The sequence below is a fragment of the Micropterus salmoides genome, unplaced genomic scaffold (assembly GCF_014851395.1).
Source record: "Micropterus salmoides isolate LMB-PRFRI ecotype aquatic unplaced genomic scaffold, ASM1485139v1 Ms_hic_scaffold_12, whole genome shotgun sequence".
In the NCBI taxonomy this organism is placed as follows: Eukaryota; Metazoa; Chordata; class Actinopteri; order Centrarchiformes; family Centrarchidae; genus Micropterus; species Micropterus salmoides.
In genome coordinates this window covers 16,693,973-16,717,861 of record NW_024040263.1, presented here as the reverse complement: position 1 = coordinate 16,717,861, position 23,889 = coordinate 16,693,973, and the positions used below count along the sequence as shown (strand labels likewise).

General features: G+C 39.4%; 1 protein-coding gene across 5 annotated transcripts in view; it reads right to left on the bottom strand.

Moving 5' to 3' along the window:
* Nucleotides 1-161: 161 nt before the first annotated feature.
* Nucleotides 162-23,889, bottom strand: part of rab11fip4b (RAB11 family interacting protein 4 (class II) b) — a 59,009-nt gene continuing 35,281 nt past the window's right edge. For 4 of the 5 annotated variants that reach the window (XM_038713732.1, XM_038713735.1, XM_038713734.1 and 1 more), the window contains 13 exons: nt 15,791-16,041; nt 15,398-15,583; nt 13,698-13,832; nt 11,394-11,429; nt 10,143-10,242; nt 9,471-9,574; nt 9,165-9,305; nt 8,703-8,784; nt 5,963-6,100; nt 5,627-5,785; nt 3,909-3,989; nt 3,330-3,473; nt 162-2,780 (listed from right to left, as the gene is read on the bottom strand). In XM_038713732.1, the coding sequence (XP_038569660.1) occupies nt 2,664-2,780; nt 3,330-3,473; nt 3,909-3,989; nt 5,627-5,785; nt 5,963-6,100; nt 8,703-8,784; nt 9,165-9,305; nt 9,471-9,574; nt 10,143-10,242; nt 11,394-11,429; nt 13,698-13,832; nt 15,398-15,583; nt 15,791-16,041 (1,674 nt within the window). In that variant the 3' untranslated portion in view covers nt 162-2,663. The remainder of the gene's footprint in view (nt 2,781-3,329; nt 3,474-3,908; nt 3,990-5,626; nt 5,786-5,962; nt 6,101-8,702; nt 8,785-9,164; nt 9,306-9,470; nt 9,575-10,142; nt 10,243-11,393; nt 11,430-13,697; nt 13,833-15,397; nt 15,584-15,790; nt 16,042-23,889) is intronic. The other variant, XM_038713733.1, reaches the window with a different exon arrangement.

Sequence of the window (23,889 nt, the reverse complement as noted above, 5' to 3'; positions counted from 1 at the left end):
TAATGAGAATATGCAAAGCCAATGGGGTGAGCACGAAAATGACTATTGAGTACTGTTCGTCCTAATCACTGAAAGAAAGAAGAGAAATGCGCGCGCGCGCGCACACACACACTCACACACACACACCAGTCATGTAAGTGGATAAAAAATGGTTATTTTAATGCCGTGTTAAATGTTTTTTTTTATTGACAGCAAAGTATGTACAACATAATGACATCAGCAGTGTACATGGTAGGCATACAATAAGTGGTTTCATGTTAAGAAAAAATTATAGCATGGAAATGGAAGTGAGGAGAAATAAACAGAGTTTGAAATGATAGAGAGAGCAGCACTGCCAAAGCCATTTTTATTGCTATTTAAAGTGACTATATCATATTGGATAGCCCTAATAATTCAATAAATGTAAAATTTAAAAGCTACAAGAAATGAGTTTGTGACAAATTTTACAGCTTAATGTACTGATTTTAAAAAAATCTAGAATGGCACGAGCAGATCTAGAGTGAAAAGATTTGTGAAGCAGAACATGACACAAATCAGCAGGTATTTGTAAATAAGTTAATATTGCTCACAATGCTCACAATTTAGTTTAAGGTAGGAAGACAGTTTACAACATATAAAAAGTCAGTTTAAAGCAATAGACTCACTGACACTAACAATTGAGAAATGCAATAAAACATCCCTCAATGCACTAAAAAATCATTACGTTGACAAAATGTTCCCAAAATGCTGACCTGTCCTGCGTACCATACAAAGCATTGTGCTATACTGCTTTTCTAATAGGACACCTAACCAATCACAAGTTCTTTCTTGATAAAACAGTATAAAATCGTTATCATAGTATCAATCTGAAAAAGAGTGGTGAGTGGCACATGAATACAAATTATCACTGTATAATTACAACATTTACAAGTCAAGAAAATGTCAGACATAGAATGTAGCTTCAAAAAACTATGTAAATCTATAGCAACGTCATCTTGAAAAATGTCCTCAAAAGGCACAGACAGAAGAAAAGGTGAACCATGCAAAAGGAAAAAAAGTGTTTTTGTTTTGTTTTGTTTTTGTGCAAGGAAGCAAAACTCAAGTTTAGAATAATTACATAATACAGCAGATTGTTTCCTATCTCCAAACAATCCCCTCTTCATTACAGTACTCAATACTGTGTGCATGTGAATTACAATGTATCTTTTACCAATTACAGGGATTTTAAGTCAAAAGGCCTTTTTTGGCCACACAGAAAGGGAAATATCCAGTTGTACATTCATGTTATTTATAGTATTAGAGAGTTTCAGAGGGCTTTAAAAACAATCTACAAACTGTAGGTTTCAATGAGATTGCTAATCCAGTCTTTTGTCCCAAAAAGTGAGTCTCCTGTGCATGCTCACCTACAATATTTGAGTTGATTTCACTGAGCATAGAGAGACGATTCAGTAAACCATGTTACAATGGCTACCAGTCACACCCACATAAATCCACCACACACCCTGTACATTCATATCCGTACATTTCTGTGCAACATCATTGAGTCTATTGCGAGCAATGGTGTAACTTTTCGAACATGGCTAGCAAATAGCAGCCATGAAAGTTACAGTTTAAAGACACTCCTTGGTTGCAGCTTCTGCTCCATAAAGTGACGCTCTACTACTCATCTGAACCAACTAAGGGCCACTTCTCAGTGAAAAAGCTTCACTTTTGGACTGATTGACACAGTTGCAAGGTTACTGGAAGACATGTTCTCAAGAATAAACATAAAACGCAAAAATCTTCACCTTCAATTAGCCATCACCGACTTCACTAAAACCCTGCTTTGCTAGCAAACATGGTCCATCATCTGACTCCCCACCTCTTGATGCTTTTCTTTTTCTTTCTTAAAATCTTCATCCCCCCTTATAGATATAGGGACTCTCACTGTTTTCTTTCTCTGACCACTTTTGCCACTTTTCTCTATCTTCTCTTAAAGCGTGCCAGTCCAAATACATCAACATGCATTCCTCAGAGAACAAAACATGGGCCGGCAGCACTCGATTGGTCCGCCTTCATGCCTCTGAGAGTCAGGTTTACAGTCTGTCTGCCAACTTATTTGTCTGTCTCACAACTGTTTCTCTCTACATCATACCAAACTGTCTGTCTGTGGATATTACAGCGAGTGTTATACCAGGATACAGTACAATAAATGTCAGGTTTATTACATTGTCCCAGTTTTTATACCAAGGTAAATTATGCCCAGTGAACAACAGTGAGCGACTCTGTCGATCCTTGAAGCATGTAGAGTGCAGGATATTCCTGCAAATAAATCACCAGTTCAAAGTTGTGACAGTAATTACAGTTCACAGCATAGACAACAAATAAAAACAGAGCAAAGGGTAGATCAAGTTGTCACAGTAGTATGACTTACAGTCAGACTCAGAGAGAAATCACTGGTTGAGAAAACTCCCTTTAGTTCAGCACAGAATCCTTTTCTTCTCTGAAAGAGAAGTTCATTTCCCACCACAAACAGCAGGGGGTGATGCATGTCTATTTATATGTTCCAGTTTCTAGGACTGCCTCTGGTTCTCTCTGCTTTCCTGTACAGAGTCCTGACTCAGGTTGCAGGTTCAGATCAAACAACTGGAATGATCCTCATTCTCCTGAGACCGGGAACAATTCTCATTCCAGCTGAGTCACTGCTAGTTCTTGATCTCCAGGATGGAAGGGTTGTGGTCCAAGATGGACAGGATGATTTTGTCCATGTACTGACGCAGACGCAAGTTAATTTCTTCCTGCTCCTTCAGGGCTTCCATTAACTGGGGAGAGAGAAGTATGTCAAACTTAAATATGTCAATTTAATTTCAGTTTATCACCAAGGTAAAGTATTTTAACGCAAGAGTTTCTTAGTTTTACTCTGGGACTGTTGTTACAGCTAAAATATTCTGCACTTCCCATTGGCTACATACAAATTCTTTCTTATGGGTAGGCTAGACTCCTTAATCACCTAATTGTTTAAACTCTAATGCTGTTATAGGTAGATTTTATATTAAGCATGCATAGCTTTTTTCCTTAGCATTTTTTTGGTGTCTATGTGTGAGATACAGCCATGGAGGTGATCTGCATATTATGCATATTCCATTCAAATCTAAAACACTGAAATGTGTAGAACGCTGCTCTTCTGTGGTATGTCCTAGCCATACAGTTATACTCAAACTGATGCATGTGAGGCACCTATAAACTTGTTCGGATATAATTCATTTAAGAAGCTCTGTGGTTTGGAGAACAGTCAACAACGACAATACAGAGTTGTTCAAGACTAAAATATGCTTTCTGATAAAGTAATCTGTGTCTTGTCCTGAATTTACCTGGTCTCTGGAGGCATTCTCTATCTCAGCGGCTAGAGACTGGGCCTTGGTCTGTGTGGCAAACAGGGTCTTGGCTTCATGTAGACTGAGGCTGAGGATCTGACCGTTAAGCTCATCATTCTGCTCCCTCAGCTTCTGGTTCTCCTAAAATACAGAATCAGGGTGGGAGGTAGAAGAGGGAGAGATAGGAAGCGAAAGAGATAAGTATCTCAATGCGCAGTGCATCAGGAGTGATGATGCTATTTAGATTTCTTTTAAAAGCCTCACTCAACCCATACGACAAAACAAAGCAGCAAACACAGAAATGCACTATTTTGGCAACACCTACGGGACATAACATGGGTTATGTGTGTTACAGAACAAACTGCTCCCCTGCTTTGTCTGGTGTGTTATGAAAGCTCCAGGATTAAGTTGCCTTTTGAGTGCTGACATGAGGTCAGTTTGCTTTTCCCTTGCTCTATCCTTAACCGTTAGTGAGGGAATTGCAGCGCTGACCCCAACTCAGCTCGGGCAAGTCCGCTCTACTCCATTGTGATTAGTGGTTAATTGGGAGGTCAAAGGTCACAGAAGCAATTTTACCATCAGACCAGGACGGAGCCGAGCCCCAGACAACACCAGGTGCTGGAATTCAGGGGGAAGAAAGTCCTGGGACACAAATCGCTGGACACACACATACAGACATTTAAAGAGGTGCACAGGCAGGTATAAGATTGAGCTTATCCTCATGGATGTTACAGCGCAGTTTCTCTAAAATTAGGGCTCCTACCCACACACAGGTACATAATTTGTTCAACAACGGACAATCAAACTGAATTGTTCCAAGTAGCTCAGGTTAAGAAGTTGATATATTGACAGAGAAATTATTTGCGGTATAAAACTGTTCCCCTTCATGCTTGCGTGCACTTAGTGGCAAGTTTGATCTCAAGCAAAAGGAGGACACGGTACTTATCTGATGAGATACACATGCTGTACAATTCAGCAATTCTAACTGACTGGCTATGCATCACTTACAAAATTACTTCACACTGTTGGCGTAAAAACTCTGAAGCTTCATTTCTAATGCATATCAACACATCATCATGAGAATGAGTCAGACACAGACTTCTATACAACTTCAACGAGCGTTAACATCTACTTTTACTAGTCTTATGAGAGACGACATCTGAGGAAGATTATCATCTACTCCCTTATTTCTGCTGTTTACTCTGCACCTGGTCTGTACACTTTGCAGGACTGGAAACAGTAACTGGACATTTGAGTCTCTAACTGTGGCAGGCAGATACCTAGAGGCAAAACTTTCAATGCCAATACTGAAAATAAAGAAAAACATACAGACAACATGTACTCTGCAGCTGGTATTTTCAGAAATTGTGACGGATCTAAGTTAAGCTCCACTGGACTCCACAAATCTATTACTAAACAATCAATACAACATGTAGAGGACAGTGCAGCTTTTAAAGGGGATTTTAAGGGAATGACAGGAGCCAATGAGATTGACTGTGATCGTTACTACCACCTAAGCCCATTGGTAATGTATAATAATATATATTTCAATGTGTGCCCTAGGTCCACCTAGCATCTGCAGTCATGACAATAATAACGCTGTCATGTTCCTCTGGCAGTACAAAAAACAATTTATGGTGTTAAATGGAAATTGTTATACTCCTGTAAGAGAATGTTTGAGTGCATTGAGTTCTGCAGGGATAAATATAACTCAAGGATAAATCCATGTACTGCATCATCTGAAAGCATCTGAATCATCGTACAGGTACATCCACCCAGGAGCTTTAGAACTGGTTATAATATAAGAAATGTAAATGTATTGTGTTGCTTCATCGCAACTGTGCCATTTCATAAATAAAAGATGGCTGGACAAAATTACAAGGCTGGGTATTTGGCCATTGAAATAATGCAGGGATTAGCAGAATTTGCATTATGATGATTACAAAATTGAAAATTCCCTAAGGGACTGACAGAGAGGCAGTACTGTACTCCATCAAAAATGCATCAAATTGAGACACAGTTTCGAAATCAAGGATAGGAATTGTCATTTGTTCAATGTTTGAAGAAAAACTGAGCAGCATTCAACCTGTGAGGGTATTATTAATTATGTAGCTTGCTTAGAAACTTTCTTTATATATGACAGCCTTCCTGGAGACTAGCAGTTGTGCAAACACCAACAGATTTTAGAAAGCTGAACTTTATGATTATCTCCGCATCTTAAAGCACACTCGGTAGCTATGCACATAGCTAACTATGCACAACAAAGACATTTGAACAGAGCCTTTCATCGTTACCTGCTTGAGCCTCTTGACCTCATGCTCTAGCTCCACCTCCCTGGTCCTGCTGTTGAAGTCTGCCAGCCCAGAGGAAGAGCTGCGACTGCGGCCAGGCCTCTCTGTCTCCAGCTTGAAAAGCTGCAAATGCTCCAGCTCTCGACGCAGGTCCTCTATCAGCTACACACAGACAAAGGTTAGATGAACAATGTTATATAATGCCAGTGCAGTATTTTGTAGGTGGATGAGCCAGCATGATTGCAGTGAGAGAGAGGAGTGAAAGAGAGGAAACAGCATGACCAGAAGAGCAAACAACCCACGTGCGTGTGTCTGACTGCATAAAATAGTCCCTCCCACCTCCTGCATGTCATCCTTTTCTTTCTGGAACTGGTGTCTGTTCTGTCTCAGTTTGTCCATCATTTTTCTATAGAGGTCCATCTCATCCTTCAGGCGCAAACTGGTGTCCTCCAGTTTGTCTGTCATCCTTTGTTTCTCCTGAAGAAGGACAGATATACACACATAGTTATAGTTTGTAGTTTGTTTTTTGTTAACCATTCCGTTCAGTTATTGGAAATCCGGCATTCCCATTTAAAGTATGCAATTATTAAATTATTAAATTTTGAAAACCCAAAAAGACATACACACATACTGTATCTACACTGATACTTTTGTACATATACACAGGTTTCTGGAATCAAAGGTATTTGGGGTGCATTCATTCAAGAAAATCCCACATACACGTCTTTCCATATGGAGTTTGGATGGATGTTTTCTATTTTCTGTGACACTACACTGTCACACATTCTTATTTTCGGTGAGTTAGTGTTGATAACTATCTGGTTAGGTGTCATTTACTGTAAATGGGTTGTTTCTAACACCTTATCTTCATCACCTTAAATAAACCTACTGGGTCAGGTAACCAGCTGCTTCAGATCAGCCCAAAACAAAATGCTTCCTTGATGCTGACATTAGTCAGCCTAGAGTATCGATATTTCTGATACCAACGTTTCCTGCGCTAGGATCGATACTCATATAAAAGGATCGATATCTAAACTCAGTCATTTGGAGTGAGTGTGTGTTTTATCATAAGTATCTTACTGTCACCAGGATGGTCTAATTATACTCTGTTGATAGGAACTACATTTCCTTCCGCCTGTCAAAGTCATGCTTGTGCTACAACTCTGTGACGGAGCTTCTTTGAAGTGAGTTGCTGCAGCCCTTTACATTTCCCCGATTGAATACTGACTCTGGCTGGCTGTAAAAACAGTCACGTCTGGCTGTATTTTAGCTGTGAAGGTAGTAATGTTGCTCTGTGTGATGTGTGTGCAAGGACAGTGAAATACTTTGGAAACACCGCAAACTCCCCTAAACATCTGAGATTAAGTCTGTCACATTTAATAGGATGATGTTATGAAGCAGCAGTTCTGAGCAGGATATTTTTATTCTAATTAAAGAATACAACAGTAGTTTGAGGTCTTGTCATTATGCAGCTATTATTTTGAATAGGTAAGGCTACAGCCTACTCCTTATTTCTCTCATAAATACAGAAACGGGAGGGGGGAGGTTAAATTAAACTAGAAATAAAATATGTAAAAAGTATTGGTATCGGCAATACCAGCCTGGGTATTACTTGATATTGGATCGGATAGGAATTAAGTGGTATCGCACATCACTAGCTGACATATTTAAGCTAGAAATTGGAGAATTTAGAGTGTTTGAGGCTCTGCAATATAGTGCTCACTTCTATAATCATATCCACCACAGTTGAGATGCGATGCGACCTGAAAAGAAATAGCCAAATACAAAATATATTTAGCCTAATGTTGACTTTTTATTTCATGGGATACACAAACACAAGTCTCCTGATTCAAAGGTCCTGGCCCTCCTTTTACCCCAACCATGTTCTCACTGAGTTTTTTCTGTTAAATATCATATACCTGCCTTTACCACCACAAAATGATGTTACAGGGCTTCCCCCACTGCGTTGACATATGACGCAATAGTGATCCCTAGTGCGTTACAAACGCCGATAGGCCTTGACCATGTGACAAGTCAAGGAGTGAGAACGGGTTGTAGGCATGGTGTTAACTAGAGGATAGCCAGGAGGAGTTTAGCTCACCTTAATATGACATCAGCTCCCCTAAAAGCATGATTTGTGATATTTTGGGGGGTCTCTAAAACATTCACAGCATGCTTTAGCTATTAATTTCTGTATCATCAAGGATCTTGCGTAAAATCAGAAGTGTCAGACTTCATCCAGCCAGAGGGAACGAACACCGACCGTCAGCAGCGGGCCGGTCGCTCCGCGATCTTCTGTCCCTGTACGCTCCACTGCCCTACTCCCTCTCCGGTAGGGATTGTGTCCCTATTGATTGATCCCTCTGGCTGGATGAATATTAGGCATGATCCATGTTCTACTGCAGCTGGGAGCTCTCTGCATCGCCACGCAACTATCTAAATTCTTCCCTCTCACGGAGAAAAAGAAAGGTCAGGTCGCAAACACAGTCGCAGTTGTTGTGTGATGTGTTGTAGCAAAATGGCTACATATGATAATAATAATAGGCTAACTATAATTATAATAATAATAAAAAGACAAACATGCCTGAGATCCTTTGTTTTCAGTTAAGGGTTTAAAACAGAAAAACAAAACAGACCTGTTTTTTTGTTTACCGTTTTTCCATTTTTCCGTTTTGGTTTTAAAACAGAAAAAACAAAAAAGAAATAATGAAAGAACCATACACTGATTTTTATTCCACACATTCTTCTTTCTAGTCAAATTCCGGCGCCAACATTACCCAAAAATCAACTCCACCTCCAACAGTTCGGTTGAAGATCTAGGTGCGTTATACTAGCTAGTAATGTAGCTTCTAGCTGCAAGCCTCAAGCAGAGATTTATTTCTAACCACCATATTTTTACATTTCCAAACTTGTAGTGTGCCTCAAGTGACATCACTGGATGCAATGTATGAGATTTGAGACTCTTTATAAAACTTTTTTCACTAACGTAGAAGTACTTTTGAAGACCTGTAAACAGAATTAGACAGAATAAAGAAAGGACAAATAAGATAAAAGAATGCAAATGGTAAATATGGCTTACCTCATCCAGTTTCTCTGTCTGTGATTTGAGCCGGCACATGTTTTGAGCAATGTCAGTGTTCTCCTCCTCCAGCACCTTAACTCTAAAAAGGCAAAATCCTATGTATCAGTTTACTTTTATATATAAGTTTGTTTCATAGTCAGCTAAGGCACCGATTTAAGCAAATGTCCACATTATGCTGTAGCTCAAGAGACTACTGACTATAACCCCTGGAGGAATCTCTGAGCTCTGTTTAGCATACAGTTTTATATTCAGCATTTTCTCTTAACAGGCAGGCACGTCAGTGTCCATATCCTGATTGAGGGGTTTTAAATGTAACCCTGTTTAGTCTGTTTTTACATTAAAAACCCTAATGTACAATGTTTCTCAGCATTAGATTATACACTTCAATTAATTCACGCAATGAATTCAAATAAATGTTTTTTATGCATTAGTATACTTGATTATTTTTGTGTTTCTAACCGATTGGTCAGCAGCTCTATCTGTATGTTCTTGTCTCTCTCCATCTTGCTGTAGGCCTCTCTGTGTCGTTTTAGGGTCTCCTGCAGATTTTGTTCTGCACGTGTCTCCTGGTCTTTCAGCTGCTCCTCCAGTTCATGAACCCTGAGATGATGAACACATCACACAAAATTAATTCAATACAGTATCATTACTGAGTGTTGCGTTTTGAAACAGTGAATACTAAATCACTGTACTCTGTTGCATTATGTCTGCAAGATAAAAATAAATCTTGTAGTGTATTTCTGAAACCAAGTTTTCTGACTCTACCTGTGTACTAGTTGTGTGTTATCCTGCTTCAGCTTGGACTTGAGATCGCCGTTCATCAGAATCTCATTCTCGAGTTCTGCCACTTTCTTCTCCAGAGAACTCACCTGATAGAAGCAGAGAAGTAGTTAAACATAGTTAAAATAGACGATTATATTCAGGGATCTACGATGATGTATGCCCAAAAATGCTGTATGAAAATGGGGAAATATTCCTCAACATAACAACAATATCATATCAGGTGAAACTAAAGTGAGTCAGATGCTAGATTCATAATGTTTATACATAATGCACTAAACAACAACACTTTAACATACTTCCTAAAAGTAACTTAGCAATTCCCAAGGTTTTAAAGCCTTGAAAATAATGAACCTATTCCTTGAATTTGCAGACGCAAGAGGAATCCTGACAGGGCTCATCCTGTGATTTAGCATTCTTAACTTAAGCTGTGCATCCACCTGGAACAACTCTCTACTCTCTGTGATTTTAGAGCAAAAAAAAGGCTGAAGGTGAGGTATATTAAAGCTTTCACGAGGTTTCAGTAGGCTTGCAATGAAAGAAAGAGTAATCACTACTTCCCACACGCATTTGTTCTGTACTTGAAAAAGTTTAGTTTAAATAAAATAAAGGTCGGTTGACACAGATCAACATAAGGACAAACAGACGCATTCATACCTTCTCATTGATGTCGATGTCACAGGAGTCGATGCTGTCTCGGAAAAGGTCTTCTGTACTGCCGTTACTGCTGCTTAAGTTGCTGTTGTGAAGCAGCTGCCTGCTCAAACACACAGAGACACACAAACGTACAGAATCTGCCAGGAATAGATCCAGGTAAGCACCAGCTGGTTCTGAGTGCGTTTGCATATGTGTGTGTGTGTGTGTGTGTGTGTGTGTGTGTGTGTGTGTGTGGCAGAGAGTAAAAAAGTAAGACAGAGAGGAAGTGTGCTCCATCCTGCAGTGATGCTGCTGTAAGATAGCATACTGTAGATGATACAGGACTATAAGGACAGTGCCAAGCAGAGAAGCTGGTGCAAACAGAATTACTGTAAAATTAGTCCACACACACACAAACACGCGCACACAAGTGTTTATAGATCACACAATCAAGTGTGACACTGATGCTGTGATGTAACTACAGCTGTCCCCTTTTACACTGATGGAATAACTTGAGAACAGCAAGCTCTGATCCATTACTGAGATTGGCAATATGGAGAGGAGAAAGGAGGAGAGGGAAGGATAAGAGAGCAGAGGTGAGGAGAAGAGAGGAGAGGAGATAATAGACTAGGAGAGGAGGAAGAGAAGAGAGAGAAGATACATTTAAAAAAGAGGAAACAGAAAGGAGAAAGAACAGATAAAGAGAGCAAAAAAGTGAAATACGTAATCAAACCAGATAGTGAGGACAGTAGAAGGAAGAGGGGGAGGGCGCCAAACCTCATATTGAATACATAGATCAGGTCTGACAGGCCATTTTCACTCTGTCACTGTAACTCAGCAACTGTGGATGGAAATAGGACTAAAGCCTAGATACAAAACATTTCACCCAGTACAGACCAACCAGCCATGAAGAGGGATACATGGCTGCCACTGAAAAAGCTGATGTCCAAACTTTTTTTGTCAAATCAAAAACAAAAGATTTAACAGATCAGATTATTTCCATCCAGACCTCCTGTATTTTCTCTCAATAACCGGTTAGTAATTAACTGGCTTTTAGAGCACAATGGCCGGGCAGCTGATAAGGAAGCAAGTTATTAATCTTGCTGTGTGTGTGTGTGTGTGTGTGACTATGCCAACAAACAGAGCAAACACGTGCAGCACAGACTATGTAATACATAAACACACAAGTGCACAAGTGAATGACCTTCCCAGTAGACACACACAGATGCACACTTGGACTCACACACACACACATACAGGTGAGTGGCCTACCTTCCAAAAGCAGTGCTGGAGATTTTCCTGTTGGGGCTCCAAAGGGAAAAACAAGACAGTGAATTGCCATGGATATGTCTAGACTTACATTTCAACAATGCACTAGAAATAACTTCTGATGGCAATTAAGATTTGGCGATTCCATGACATGTGTGTGAGAGAGAGAGAGAGAGAGAGAGAGAGAGAGAGAGAGAGAGAGAGAGAGAGAGAGAGAGAGAGAGAGAGAGAAACACTGAAGGACATGTCAATGATAATACAATTTCACTCCTGGTTCAGTGAGCGGGGGTTTCTGTCAGCTCAGCAACTGTCTCAGAGGGACAAAAGACCAAAGACTCTTTCAGTCTGACGTGTCTGTCTGTGCTGGGTTTCACATTGGATTAACAAAAATGTGCAAACACACTGGAGGGTCACACAAATGAGAGTTAGAGAGACAGGAGTAGACATAAAACTAACATTGTCATCAACTCCTGCTAAGGGTAAATTAATACAGAGCCATAGAATATACAGTATGAGAACTTTTATAAAACATCTATTCTGTGCAAATACAAAAACTATCACTGTGGCACCCATGTCAAATAGCTTTGAGCGTGTTTATATTTGTGTTTGCTAGGTCCGAGGGTTATTGGGGCTGAAGTCGACTATGTAATATACTATTCTCACTACATGAAAGATCAAACAGGATGTTTTCAAATTCACTCATTCTGGTTCAATAGTACCGTGAGCTAAGTCACATTCAAGATGCTCAAAAGAGATGTATCAGATTCAGTGCAGAAAGCAATTGTGGAAAACAGAGGAGTACAAAAACATAACTGACGAGGGTGTAAAAAGGCTTATCTTCCTTCCTTTCAACATTTAGATAAAGCATAGTTTTACAGAGAATGTATAATCCTGAGTGACAAAACGATCCCTCTACAGCTAATGTTTCAGTTAACCTAATGTCCTCTGAAGACATCTAAGAGGCTTAACTGAATAGCAGAGTTGCTGCTTTCTTTTCAATCTCTGAACTTTTATCTACACAAAATGCGCACATTTATAATTAAACAACATTTCTGTGTAAAAGCTCTTTCATTTACTGGTGCTCTTATGTACAAAATAAACTTATTAAAATGCTTTGTGTTTCTACATTTACACGCTGTGTATTTTTGTGGTTGCGCTACAACTCTTTAATCCTGGCACCACTGCTTCCTCCCATAAATTCAAAGTTATTCATCTACCTGACCTGCTACCCATTAATTTTATATTTATACTCCCTCCTCCCCAAAATCAATTCCCTGCACCATTCCATGTGGATACAGACTGTCCACATCCTCTGAGCTCACTCCATTCAAAGTAATTTCTCCAACTGATTATTTCTTGTTCTTGCTCTTTCCACTAACTCTTTCTTTCTGCCCATCTCTGCTTCATTATTCATAAGGGGAAAGCATGTGTCTAATTAGGAGAGCCATGTTGGATTATAGAGCCATTTCTCCCTGGGGAGAAATCCTGCTGAGTCTGCAGAGAGTCCAAGTAACAAAGAAAAAAAGTGACTCCACAGTTCACACTATATTCAAAAACAATACTCTGAAACATTTAGTAGTCTCAGATAACTCCCTGTCTGTGTGTGTGCGCACTTGTGTTTGCCGGTGGACAGAAGAGCTATTAATGGTCACTAGGATTAGGTTTCCAATAATAGATTCTCTATTACAATGGTTGATGAGGTAAGCACAGGAATGACTGCCTTATATAACAATCAATTAGTGTGTGTGTGTGTGTGTGTGCTTGTGTGTGTGCATGTTTGTTCTGAAACAATATAACATCATTCTTATCACATTATACTAAGATCACATAGCAAACAGTGAGTCAGCCTCACCAGTTCGATGTGAGTGGACCTATACACTTCAAACCCCTCGGTGTGTATCCTGTACAATACACATAATAGCTGACAGCAATTGCTGTCTCACCTAAAAACAGTGTGGTGTGCAGCTCCTGTCAGGTATAATAAAGTTCTTGTCTTTTAATTTGCCATGGTTGTGTCTAAACATAACCTGCCAGAATAATTAATGCTAACCATGTGGAGTTACATTAAGATTCATTTGAATAAAAGTGGCAGGAAAACTTGCAGTCAGCAAATACATAATGGTGATTTGTTTAGATTTTTCAGTCAGAATAAGTTTATGGTGGTCAGTGGGAAAGTTTGAGGGCAGGAAAGAGCTAAAAACTGTGTAAAAATGTTGCAGCTCACAAAGACATTTTGAGGGATGTAAGTCTTACAATACTGTGCCATAGTGTGTTGTGTGTGTGTTTGTATCCCGATGTGTGTCCTACCTATTAGCCTTGAGGTTTTTCAGGCGAGCCTCCAGGTCATTTAGCAGGTTGACCTTTTTGCTGCACTGAGAACAGAAGACGTCCATTGGTTCACCAGTGTAATGCTGACGCACCTTACGAGGAGTTTGGCCCGCACTGTTAACACACACAGAGACACACACACGTTTAATCTGCAGATAAATTTAGAAGAACTCATTTTAAAATAACTGGTTTTGCTTTACTTGCGCATGTGTTAACATACAAACACAAATTGAGTGTGTAGAGAAATGAGGCTACCACATACATATACAACCACATAACCGGTGCCAATACACCTAGAACCCTAACCGTAATCCATTGGCTATGCACTAAATAACCTTAATAAATATTTTTAACTGAAACAGAGCAAAAGAAGTAATAAAGAGTGAAAGAAAAAAGTTCTAAATGTCTATGAGATGAACCAGATCTTCTGGGACAGTATGTTGGGAAGGTGCTGACACTCAAAGCAAGGCAGCAAAACAATGACCTCATTACCAAACCTTTTGCCAAAATAAAGAAAAGTCATAACGCATTGTCATTTCCAAGGTCTGACAAGTACGTACATGAAGAACCACTCCCAGATTTTGTTATAGTTTCACAAGTCAACACAGTTCACAGTTGAGTTTTAAAATTTGAACCTCAAACTCAAAAACTCAAAAAGTCAACAGTTTTGGTTTAGGAGCCACTAAAATTAGTGAGTGTACCTTTAACCCACTTTGTACTGTAGTTATCCAAACTTCTTTCCCATGCTGAGTTGCCTAAGACTTCTTGTAAATCTGGGCCTCATTTTGAATTTAAATCTCCACGCCAACTCCATTTGGTGAGTTTTGTCTGCTTGGTATGCGTGGAAGGAGCATAGAGCAGTCTATCGGCCGGGAGACTTAATCCCATTAAACACAGGCCTTTGATGAATATTAATGTGGCCTTAAGGGCAAGAACTCCTAAGCTACATTTCTACAGTCAAAACTCAGAATAATATGAGTCAGGTAACGATGCTGGAGTTTGTGGAATGCAGCCTCAAGTCCATAATTTTTAATAGAGCTGAAGCTACAGAAACTAGCCACCTTTGAGAAATAACAAAGAAGCCTACACACAAGTAAAATAATTATTATATATAATAATCTGCACTTAGTAGCACAGTGGATCCCAGGCCCTGGTCTGCAGACTAGTGCTGGGCCACTAAACATTTGCTACTGGGCCTAGAGGAAATGCTGAGCAATAATTATATATCTTCATAGCTATTTGTAGGTTAATTACCTTAACCTTGCCACTCCCTGTCACACCCAAAACAACAGGACACTGATTTTGAACTGAAGTTGGTCATGAGTACACGACATAATCAATCCGTCATCACCCGCTTAGCTACACAATTAGTGTGTGCGGTGATTTGATTACTTTTGCTAAGCTAACATGGTTAAAAAGCAAAAACATCAAGAGTTTGAGAGAGAGTCTGACACAACTTGAGAGTTTCTTCGGAGGAGGTAGGGGAGAGACCTAAAATGCATGTTTTAATATCTAGATGTGTGCTTTTTATTGTGGTTGTGGCAATGTAAAAACCACTGCAGCAGCAGATCTTTTAAATGATCAGGGATTGCACAAGAATGACCTGATGTTATCTATTTGAGGCAATTGTTTCATAATCAAATTAGATGACAATGTTTCTTTGTCTAACTCTCTCTTACCTAGAGGGAACAGATGAGCCAAGGTCGGAGTATCCGTTGGTACGAGTCTCGTCGTCCGGGCAGGGGCTGCTGGGAGCGTAGTCTGGTTCCTCCCCTTCTCCGTAGTCCTCAAACTGCTCCTCGTTCAGAGAAGCTGAAGAACGCGTTGATAGGTCAGAGGTCACTGAGATACTGGTGTGACCACACCTGAGGAAAAAGAGATACTTACTTACACTCTGCATACATAATCCTTATTATCATTTTGGGTGGTGAACTAAAACAAAAAGTAATTTGTTTCAGATTCTGATTAAATGAATGAATGGTGAGCATAATCAATTGTGGACTAAAGGAAGTTTTAGAGACCATGAAGCAAACAGGTAAGCAGAAGTAAAAAAAAGTTGGGACTGTTCTTACTTGTCCCCAGGGAAAAAGAGATCCCCCAGCGATTCCTCCTTGTCCCCTGGTCTGCTCAGCCCGTCTGACGTGTCAGACCCTTGAGTGCTTTCCACGGCACTGTCTCTGTCTGATTCCCTCTCCCTGCCTTCGTCTGCCACCTCCTCCTCAGCCTCCTCCACCTCTCCCGGGAACAGTTGGCACTCAGGGACGGGGTCAGGATAGGCCCGTGTGCACATGATGACCGGACAAGCCCGCTCCACCTCACCGCCCTGGAGAATCATGGGAAGAAAGGCAAAGACAGAGAGGAAGGAGGGGGAAAAAGATTTGATTGATGAGTAAGTTTACAGAAGCATTTACAGACACCTGTAAAAACAGAAACAGAGCTTGACTGCGGGTTTTGTGAAACCATTAATTACTTTCCAGTGATAGCATCATTTGCAATAGCATTATGTTCTGTTGCAAGCAAACATCCATAAATCTACTTCATTTATAAAAGAAGCTCTTTATAACTTCAGATCTTGCCACATAACTATCATGTTGTCACATGTAATGTTGTCGTGGAATTAAAGTACTACAGTGATCGTATTGTTTGCGGTCTTGGCTTGGCAAAAAAAAAGCAATAACTCTCCAAAATATATACAAATTTTTCATAATTTTTTTTGCCAAAGCAAGTACCTTAACTTGTTTTTGTAGAGCTGAACATTTGTGGATTCTATTTTAGGGGGGACTTCCCATTTAGTAAATTCCTTCACTGTGGGAATGGACTTAAGTTGACATAGAAAGTCTGGAGGGCTAGAAGGGTGAAAGGGCAACAGGTCAAAGGTCGCAGGTCCTGCTCCATCTAGTTTCACTCTTTAACGGCTCAACTCTCGTCTAATGCAACAGAGAACAAGGACTTATCTCAGGATGACTGAACAGCTGAAACACACAGCAGCATGAAGGAGGAGGGCAGGTGAAGAGGTAATCAGCAGGGTGACTAATATATCGGGTAGGAAGTAAAAGAAAGGTGGAGGGGTAGTGAAATAGACATGGATGGCGGTATGGATGGATGTGGGGATGAAGAATAAGTACAGAAGAGAAGAATACAGCAAACAAGTGAGGAGCAAAAAGAGAGGGCATAAGGAACAAAGCCAAGAAGTAATGAAAGCAAGGGTTAGATTAGACGAGACGAGTGTGAGAGCTGTGAAGAAAGACAGGAGAGACAGAGAGATAACAAAGTAGCTTGAGGACAGTCAGGTCTGCATTAGCCACCATTAAAGACTACTAAAAGATTTCAGCAACTAATACTGCACTCTAAGACTGCACTCTGTTTCTTTTACACTCACACAGCGTTGTGTCACTATCTTTGTGGGGACATGAAGACATAATGCCTTCCCTAGCCCCTTACCCTAACCTTAACCATCACAACTACATGCCTAACCTTAACCGTTACCCCAACCCGAACCTTAAAACTTGGCCCTCAAAAAGCCCTTTAAACTTGTGGGGTCCAGCATTTTGGTCTCCACAAAGACTACAAGTATAATTGAGTCCAAGTTTTTGGATGAATATAGTAAAACAAGCCCACACACACGCAACCCTGATTTTTCATCTTTTAAGCTCCACAGATGTAGAAATCCTGGCTGAAGAGTGAATTTTCAATCCCATACTAGGGACGTATACCAGAAGATATATAATATAGAAAGCAATTGACAAAAATCCAAATAGCTCTCTTTGCCATTTTGCTTTTGAGTTGATTTGTTATGGCAAAATATTGAATGCCAGATTATCTGTTCTGAATAATGTATTGATATTTGTTTACTTCCCTATCCCACACCAAACCAACACACACACACACACACACACACACACACGCCTATGTACACTTAAATTAAAAAGCACCCTCTCAACTCATAAACTGAGGCTCTGTACTCTTACAAAGACCCAACATGGGGTCTGGTGCTGAGTCACAAAGAATAAAAAGAAAGGATAAAGGTTCCCTGCAGCAGAAAAAGAAACTGTGAGAGGCAAGAAAATAGGAAGCCCCACCCCTCCGTACTCCACACCACACCACACACCAGTCCAAAAAACTGGACAAGCTAACACAGAAAGGAAAGTTTGACACCTGTTGTACTCATGCTGAGGAGGAGAGCAGAGAAAGTTCATAAGTAATAAAGTAATACAATGTAGCCTACATAATATTAACAAATAATGTTAGAACTAGTCAAAAAAAAAAAAAAATTAAGAAAACATAAGTACATTGCACTCTGCAAATCACTTTGAGTTAAGGAAAATAGTGAAAAAATGATGATCAAGGGAGAAGCTGTGTGTTTGTGTGTGTGTGTGTGTGTGTTTACAGTATGTCTATCTCCAGAAAAGCCTAGGGGCTGTAACTGCCAAAACATGAGCCTACAGAGTTGTTTTGAGCTGCTTGATTCCTCATAGCACAAACACAGCTATAACCTGCCAAACAGCGTCCAACCTGTCAGTGGCTTTGAACCAAGGACACCAAAGTGCTTTTAACTGCAGCGGCTCTGCCTGACGCCTGACACACCTTCACATCAACCTTTAGCCAAAGGAGTATTTTTATTATTTTTATCATCATAAAATGTTTGCTTGGGCCAAAACAGTTCTGTTAATTATGATTCATCAGCAGGTGTTACAAAATGGATTAACCTACGACTGTCTGAAGCCTTTCAGTGTTTGGTAGTACTCCTAATGTATTATACAACTTCTATTCTGGTGTATTTGTTTTGCAGGATGGTATTTTTACATATCAAAAGCATTTTTCAAAAGGCAATGGAACCCTGCTTAATAATACCCACAAACTAACACCAACTCAAGATTACTATTATTACTTTCAATCTTACTAATATTATGTAATGCTTATGCCTTATACTGAGAATGTTTACCAAATATAATGTTAAATAGTTCCAAGAAATAACAAAAATGTTTTACCTGATAGAGAATATATACTGTATTTTGATATAAAAACAGATATAAAAATATTATAAAAACTGTGCAGCTTCAGGTCATAACTTTTTTCATGTTACTTTAAATAAAATAGGAAAAAGATTTCTGATCTCTCTGTGAGGCGGGAGCTGCAGGGTCTGACCTAGTTAAAACAGACTTCCAATCATTTCTTCTTGCTTCTCTCCCAGGTGAGACTAATATCAGAGATGAAAAAGAGATAAAGAAGACAAAAAACAATTCTGTCTCCTTTTCTGAGATGAGAATTGAGATGAGTGAACAGATCATTTGGTCTGTGTTTGTGGTCAATTCGTGTCTGGTAATGTCTCTTTTCTTTTGATTGTGTGTATGTTAAGAACAACTATGAGCCAAATGTGTATGTGTGTATGCTCTCTCTGTCCAGCTACCCCCTCAGCCCAACCCAAAGCCCCATCCAGGTGCTAGACTTCTATATATCAATCATCACTGAATTATTTACATGCAACAGATTTATTACATGTCATTTTTTCACTTGTCATGTGTGGCTGGATAAGAATGTGAAGTCTAACTTTTCACTGGGAAAATAAAGGTTATACACCTTTAGCTTTAGCACAGACACGAAGATTGTTAGTCCAGATTTTCCCATGTAGAGAAACTATTGTGCAGCATGAATAGTTATGTTTGAGTATGAGCCAGAGTAAGAGGGTCTACAACAGCCAGGCTCTCAGAGAAGAATGGATTATTTACATCCACTGCAGCTGCAACAGACATGTAACAAGTGAGGAGAGAAGAGACAGAGGGACAAAAAATAAAGAGAAGGGACACTTGTCACTTCTCTACGGGAAGCTAAAGATAGAGAGCATGAGATCACCACGTCATGTGGAGAGAAATAGAGAGACAGATAGTAGAGCCAAGAAAAGACTAGAGGCAACTTAAAAAAGCAAGAAGCACTGCTGCTATATCTGTTCAACACACACACCTCAACTTTGGAAATCTGACAGGAAAAAAAATTTGACCTCCTAATTAACTTCCAGTTAAACTTGGCAGCGACAGTTGTTTTTTCAGCAGTGCATAGATGGACGTTTATGTAATATGAGTGATGACCCCCAATCACACTATGTTGACACAGTCCTGAAACTCAAAATGTTGAGTAATGTATTTGTCATGCTGCAGTTGTTGAACAACACTGTACAGAAAATTGTGAGATGCAAATGATGTTATTGTATTGCAATTACTGCTACAATACCGGTTGCTAGGGAGGCGGACGTACAGTATGCACATTTAAGGATACACTGATAAGTTTATGTAAAAGTTCTTCCAACCCATATACACTTGCAACATTACTTCCTCTAACATGACCTGCAGTCAAATCATTAATCCATCTAAAATACGTGATGCAAATTCCTCTTGGACACAAATATGACAGAGGCATAAACATCAAAGGTTATTCTAAGGAAGTCCAGTCAAATTAACTTGGTGTTCATGGGACACAGAATGTAGAGGATGAGACAAAGATTCACAGCAAACATTTTAACATGTCAGAGCAGGAAAGGCACAGGTGTAATTAATTAATAACATGATGTCAGATCCCAGGTACAGGGCTCTGCTAGGATGCATGATTGCCTACAGGCGCACTCAAATGACAGAGCTGTAATAAATGTTATTAGTTACACATACACTTGGGTTTGCCATTCTAGAGGACACTGACAAAATACACATTTTGTCGTTTCATTTGGATGTTTCCTGCTAGTAAGTATAAACTATATAATTTATATTCATCTTCTGAAAAAAATGTACAAGATTATTCTGTTTCTTTCTCTTCACTGTCTTGACAGTGAGTCAAGAGTATTGACACATACTGAGTATTTGGACACATACAAGCAATTTGACTCCTGTTTTTTGGTAGCTCATCAATGTACTTTCATTCAGTGCCAGCACAATCTTGTATATAATAAAAGCACACACACACACACACACACAAAACACACCCAGAGAATGACAGACAGAGTGACATGAAGTAATTACTTCAAGAAAGGCCAATTATGTGAGGTTAGTGTTCAATATCAAAGTCATCAAAGGCCCAAACACTTTATCAGGTTGAACTACATTGTTGCAGCCGTCATTAAAAAAATCCACCACCTTGCCTCACACCCCTTTAGTCTATGCTGAGTGCTGAGTGTCAATGCAATTTTAGTGCTGAACAGATCATTAATCTGCCCTTCACAGTGGAGAATTAAGTGTATGACCGTGCATTTCAAGGCACCTATTGATCTAAATTTAAAAAGAGGGAGATGGCTTTGAGCTGACTGGGCAAGAGTGGTACAACCTGAAGGTCTCATTTTCTCTGCTGATTGAAAATGCTGCCAGTAGAGTGATATTCCCACATGTGTCTGATTTTGCTTCACTTAATTATCATAAACTTGTTTTTTTAAATACTTTACAACTTTTGCAGAATTTTCCATGAAAACATCTCACCAAACAAAGAATATAGGCAGATAGCGACAAAAATATTAATAAATGACTCAAGTTGCTGCAAGTTAATCTGGATTAGATATTTTCTCAATAAAAAACTGCATTTGAAAAGTTTATGCTTCCTCCTTTAAAAGAGATACTGCAGTCTCATAAGGCTTTAAGGAGAATGATTCTGAGAGAAGGGTCCGGCTGTGCACTGTAGCTCAGGGAGCATGGCGTGAGCGCGGGTCTTGGTGTAGGTCAAAGTTCTTCAGTCTAGAAGGTGGGATTTGAATAAGAAGACGATAACATATTGCAGCAGGTAGGTAATCACATCTCAGTGCAGCAAAAGTTGAAGTTATGATGTTATTGGACAAATAAGTACAGTTATTTTTTTAAATAAAAGTTATTCATTTCAGCTGTTTATTAATCTAAATAATCATATAATCTTTAAAAATTTTATCAATCTAAAATTTTGTGTTTATATTAAGATCCTTACCCAAATTTTTATTGTTCTGTGTTTTATATTATTATATTGTGGTATTTTATTCTGTTTTATTAATTTTATATGCAACATTTGTGTACATCCTCAATAAACTTGTCTTTGGTTTTCTATTTGTGCCTGCTTACTATGCCAACATGCAATGGGACTGTTGATACTGCTAGCCTTTGATATCCAGCTTTCATTGGTGTGGAAGCATGCATATCAAGATCAGAGTTTAGGTTTAAAAATTTTATGTAGTATTAATGGAAGTTAATATTAATATTTTTTGTCAATGAACTGAATGTACAGGTAGCCACCCCCCCCCATCCAAAATTTCACCCATTCTCATCTGGTCACCCTATTGATATTTGAGATCAAGTGCAAACAAATTCACACCTCCCTTCAGTGGTCCTTCAGAAGCTCTGCCACCCCCAAATCTTAAATCTCTGAAGTTTATCCAGCGTTGAAACGCCTTCGTGCTTACCTGGTCATATAACTTTCTTTTTGTTTATACTCTTCACACCTTTTTCTCTTTGGCTGTTTCTCGCTCCTGTGCACGAGCACTAATGCCACTTGTTGCAATAAAGATTTAAGGAGTAAAAAAAGATTCTTGTGGTGGTAGTGAAAGTAATATAGTAATGTAACAAAATTTCTCTTCTTCTCTTACTTGTAATAAACCAGTCAATTACTACTACTAACGTTACTTGTTCTTCTTCTTCGTACGTCTTCAATGTAGTGACGAAACGTGTTCTGAAAGATCTTTATTGAGGGCCGCCCTCTAAGAATATTTGGCAAACATTTTTGTGGTGTGTCATTTCAGTAAAACGAGGTTAAAGGAATTATAGAGCTTACAGGGTTTAAAAAGGTGTTGTTCATGTTTGCCTGTTTGTAACTAGTTGGGTAGTAACCCTCTTGTTGCTGTACAGTCAAGCAAAACAAGTGTTGCAAAAGACAGAGGTGGACACATGAACTGACATTGGCTGGATCGATCTGAACTGATGAAGCTTTTAAGTGTGATTCAGCAGCAAAGGGACTAGAGGATAAGCAGAAGAGTGGGGGACAACTTGAAAAGGGGAAATATAGAGAGGATGGATCGGGGGGGAGGGGGGCAGAAGAAGGAGTAAGAAAGAGAAGGGCAGCAGAGACAGAACAGCAGTCTCTTGCTTGTGTTTGTCAGACTGAGCTCCAGAGATACGAGGTGTTTCTCTGCAGAGGCTTTACATCTCTCTCCCCCTTTGTTCATTTCATCCTCTCTTACTTTCTTTCTCCCCATTCTTCTGAGCCCTGAGCTCCTTGAGTGCTGCCATCACAGAAATATTCACATATAAAGTGAATCGTTTAATGCTTCTGCTTTGATATTCAGCATTTTGACTCTGTTACCAGTGGGTCCTTCTGTCATTCTGAGCCTCAGATCCCACCAGTGGGTAACACGAAGCTCTGAGACAGGAGGGCATAAGAGGCTTTACTGAACCTAAAAAGCATATTCTACTTCACATGTGTACACAAAAGCTGAAACGATTAGTCACTTGATCTAAAACGCCAAACATTTGCTGGTTCAAGCTTCTCAAATGTAGGGATCTGCTGCTTTTATTTATTGTATATGATATTAAATTTAATATGTTTAATTTTTGAACCGTTGTTTGAAGATATCACCTTAGGCTCTGGAAAATTGTGATTGACATTTTTTCTGAAATTCTATAGACTAAAGGCAAAGTAATGGAGAATTCAGATTTACCTATAATAAAAATATAGAAAAATAGACTTCATTTGTTGACTCATGATCATATTCACACCTACATTATCGTTACAATACCACTTTTGCAATATTCCATGACAGAGAAGCATAAACACTCTCAGATTGTGTGTATGTGCATGTATCTGCCTGCATGTCTGCATTATTCAGCTGCTACAGTAAGCAATACTCTTCCTACGCATGTACACTCACACACAGTCACACATAGCTCCAAGCGGAAGAAATGACTCATATTTCATGAACATTTCATTAAGTCAAGACTGTGAGAATCTTTGGTTCCAGCAAATGAGACACACACTCGCCCAACTGAAATACTGTACAAAAACACCTGAGACTCCCCATTTTGGGAACTTTTAAATAAAACCTCTATTCCTCCCTGCTCATTAATCTTTACGTCAAAACTGTAAGTAAAAGATCAACACTGGGGCTTTTAGAGCAGCTTGATACACATCTGACTACACATCTATAAAACACACACACAGACACACTTGTTTCCACCTGAGT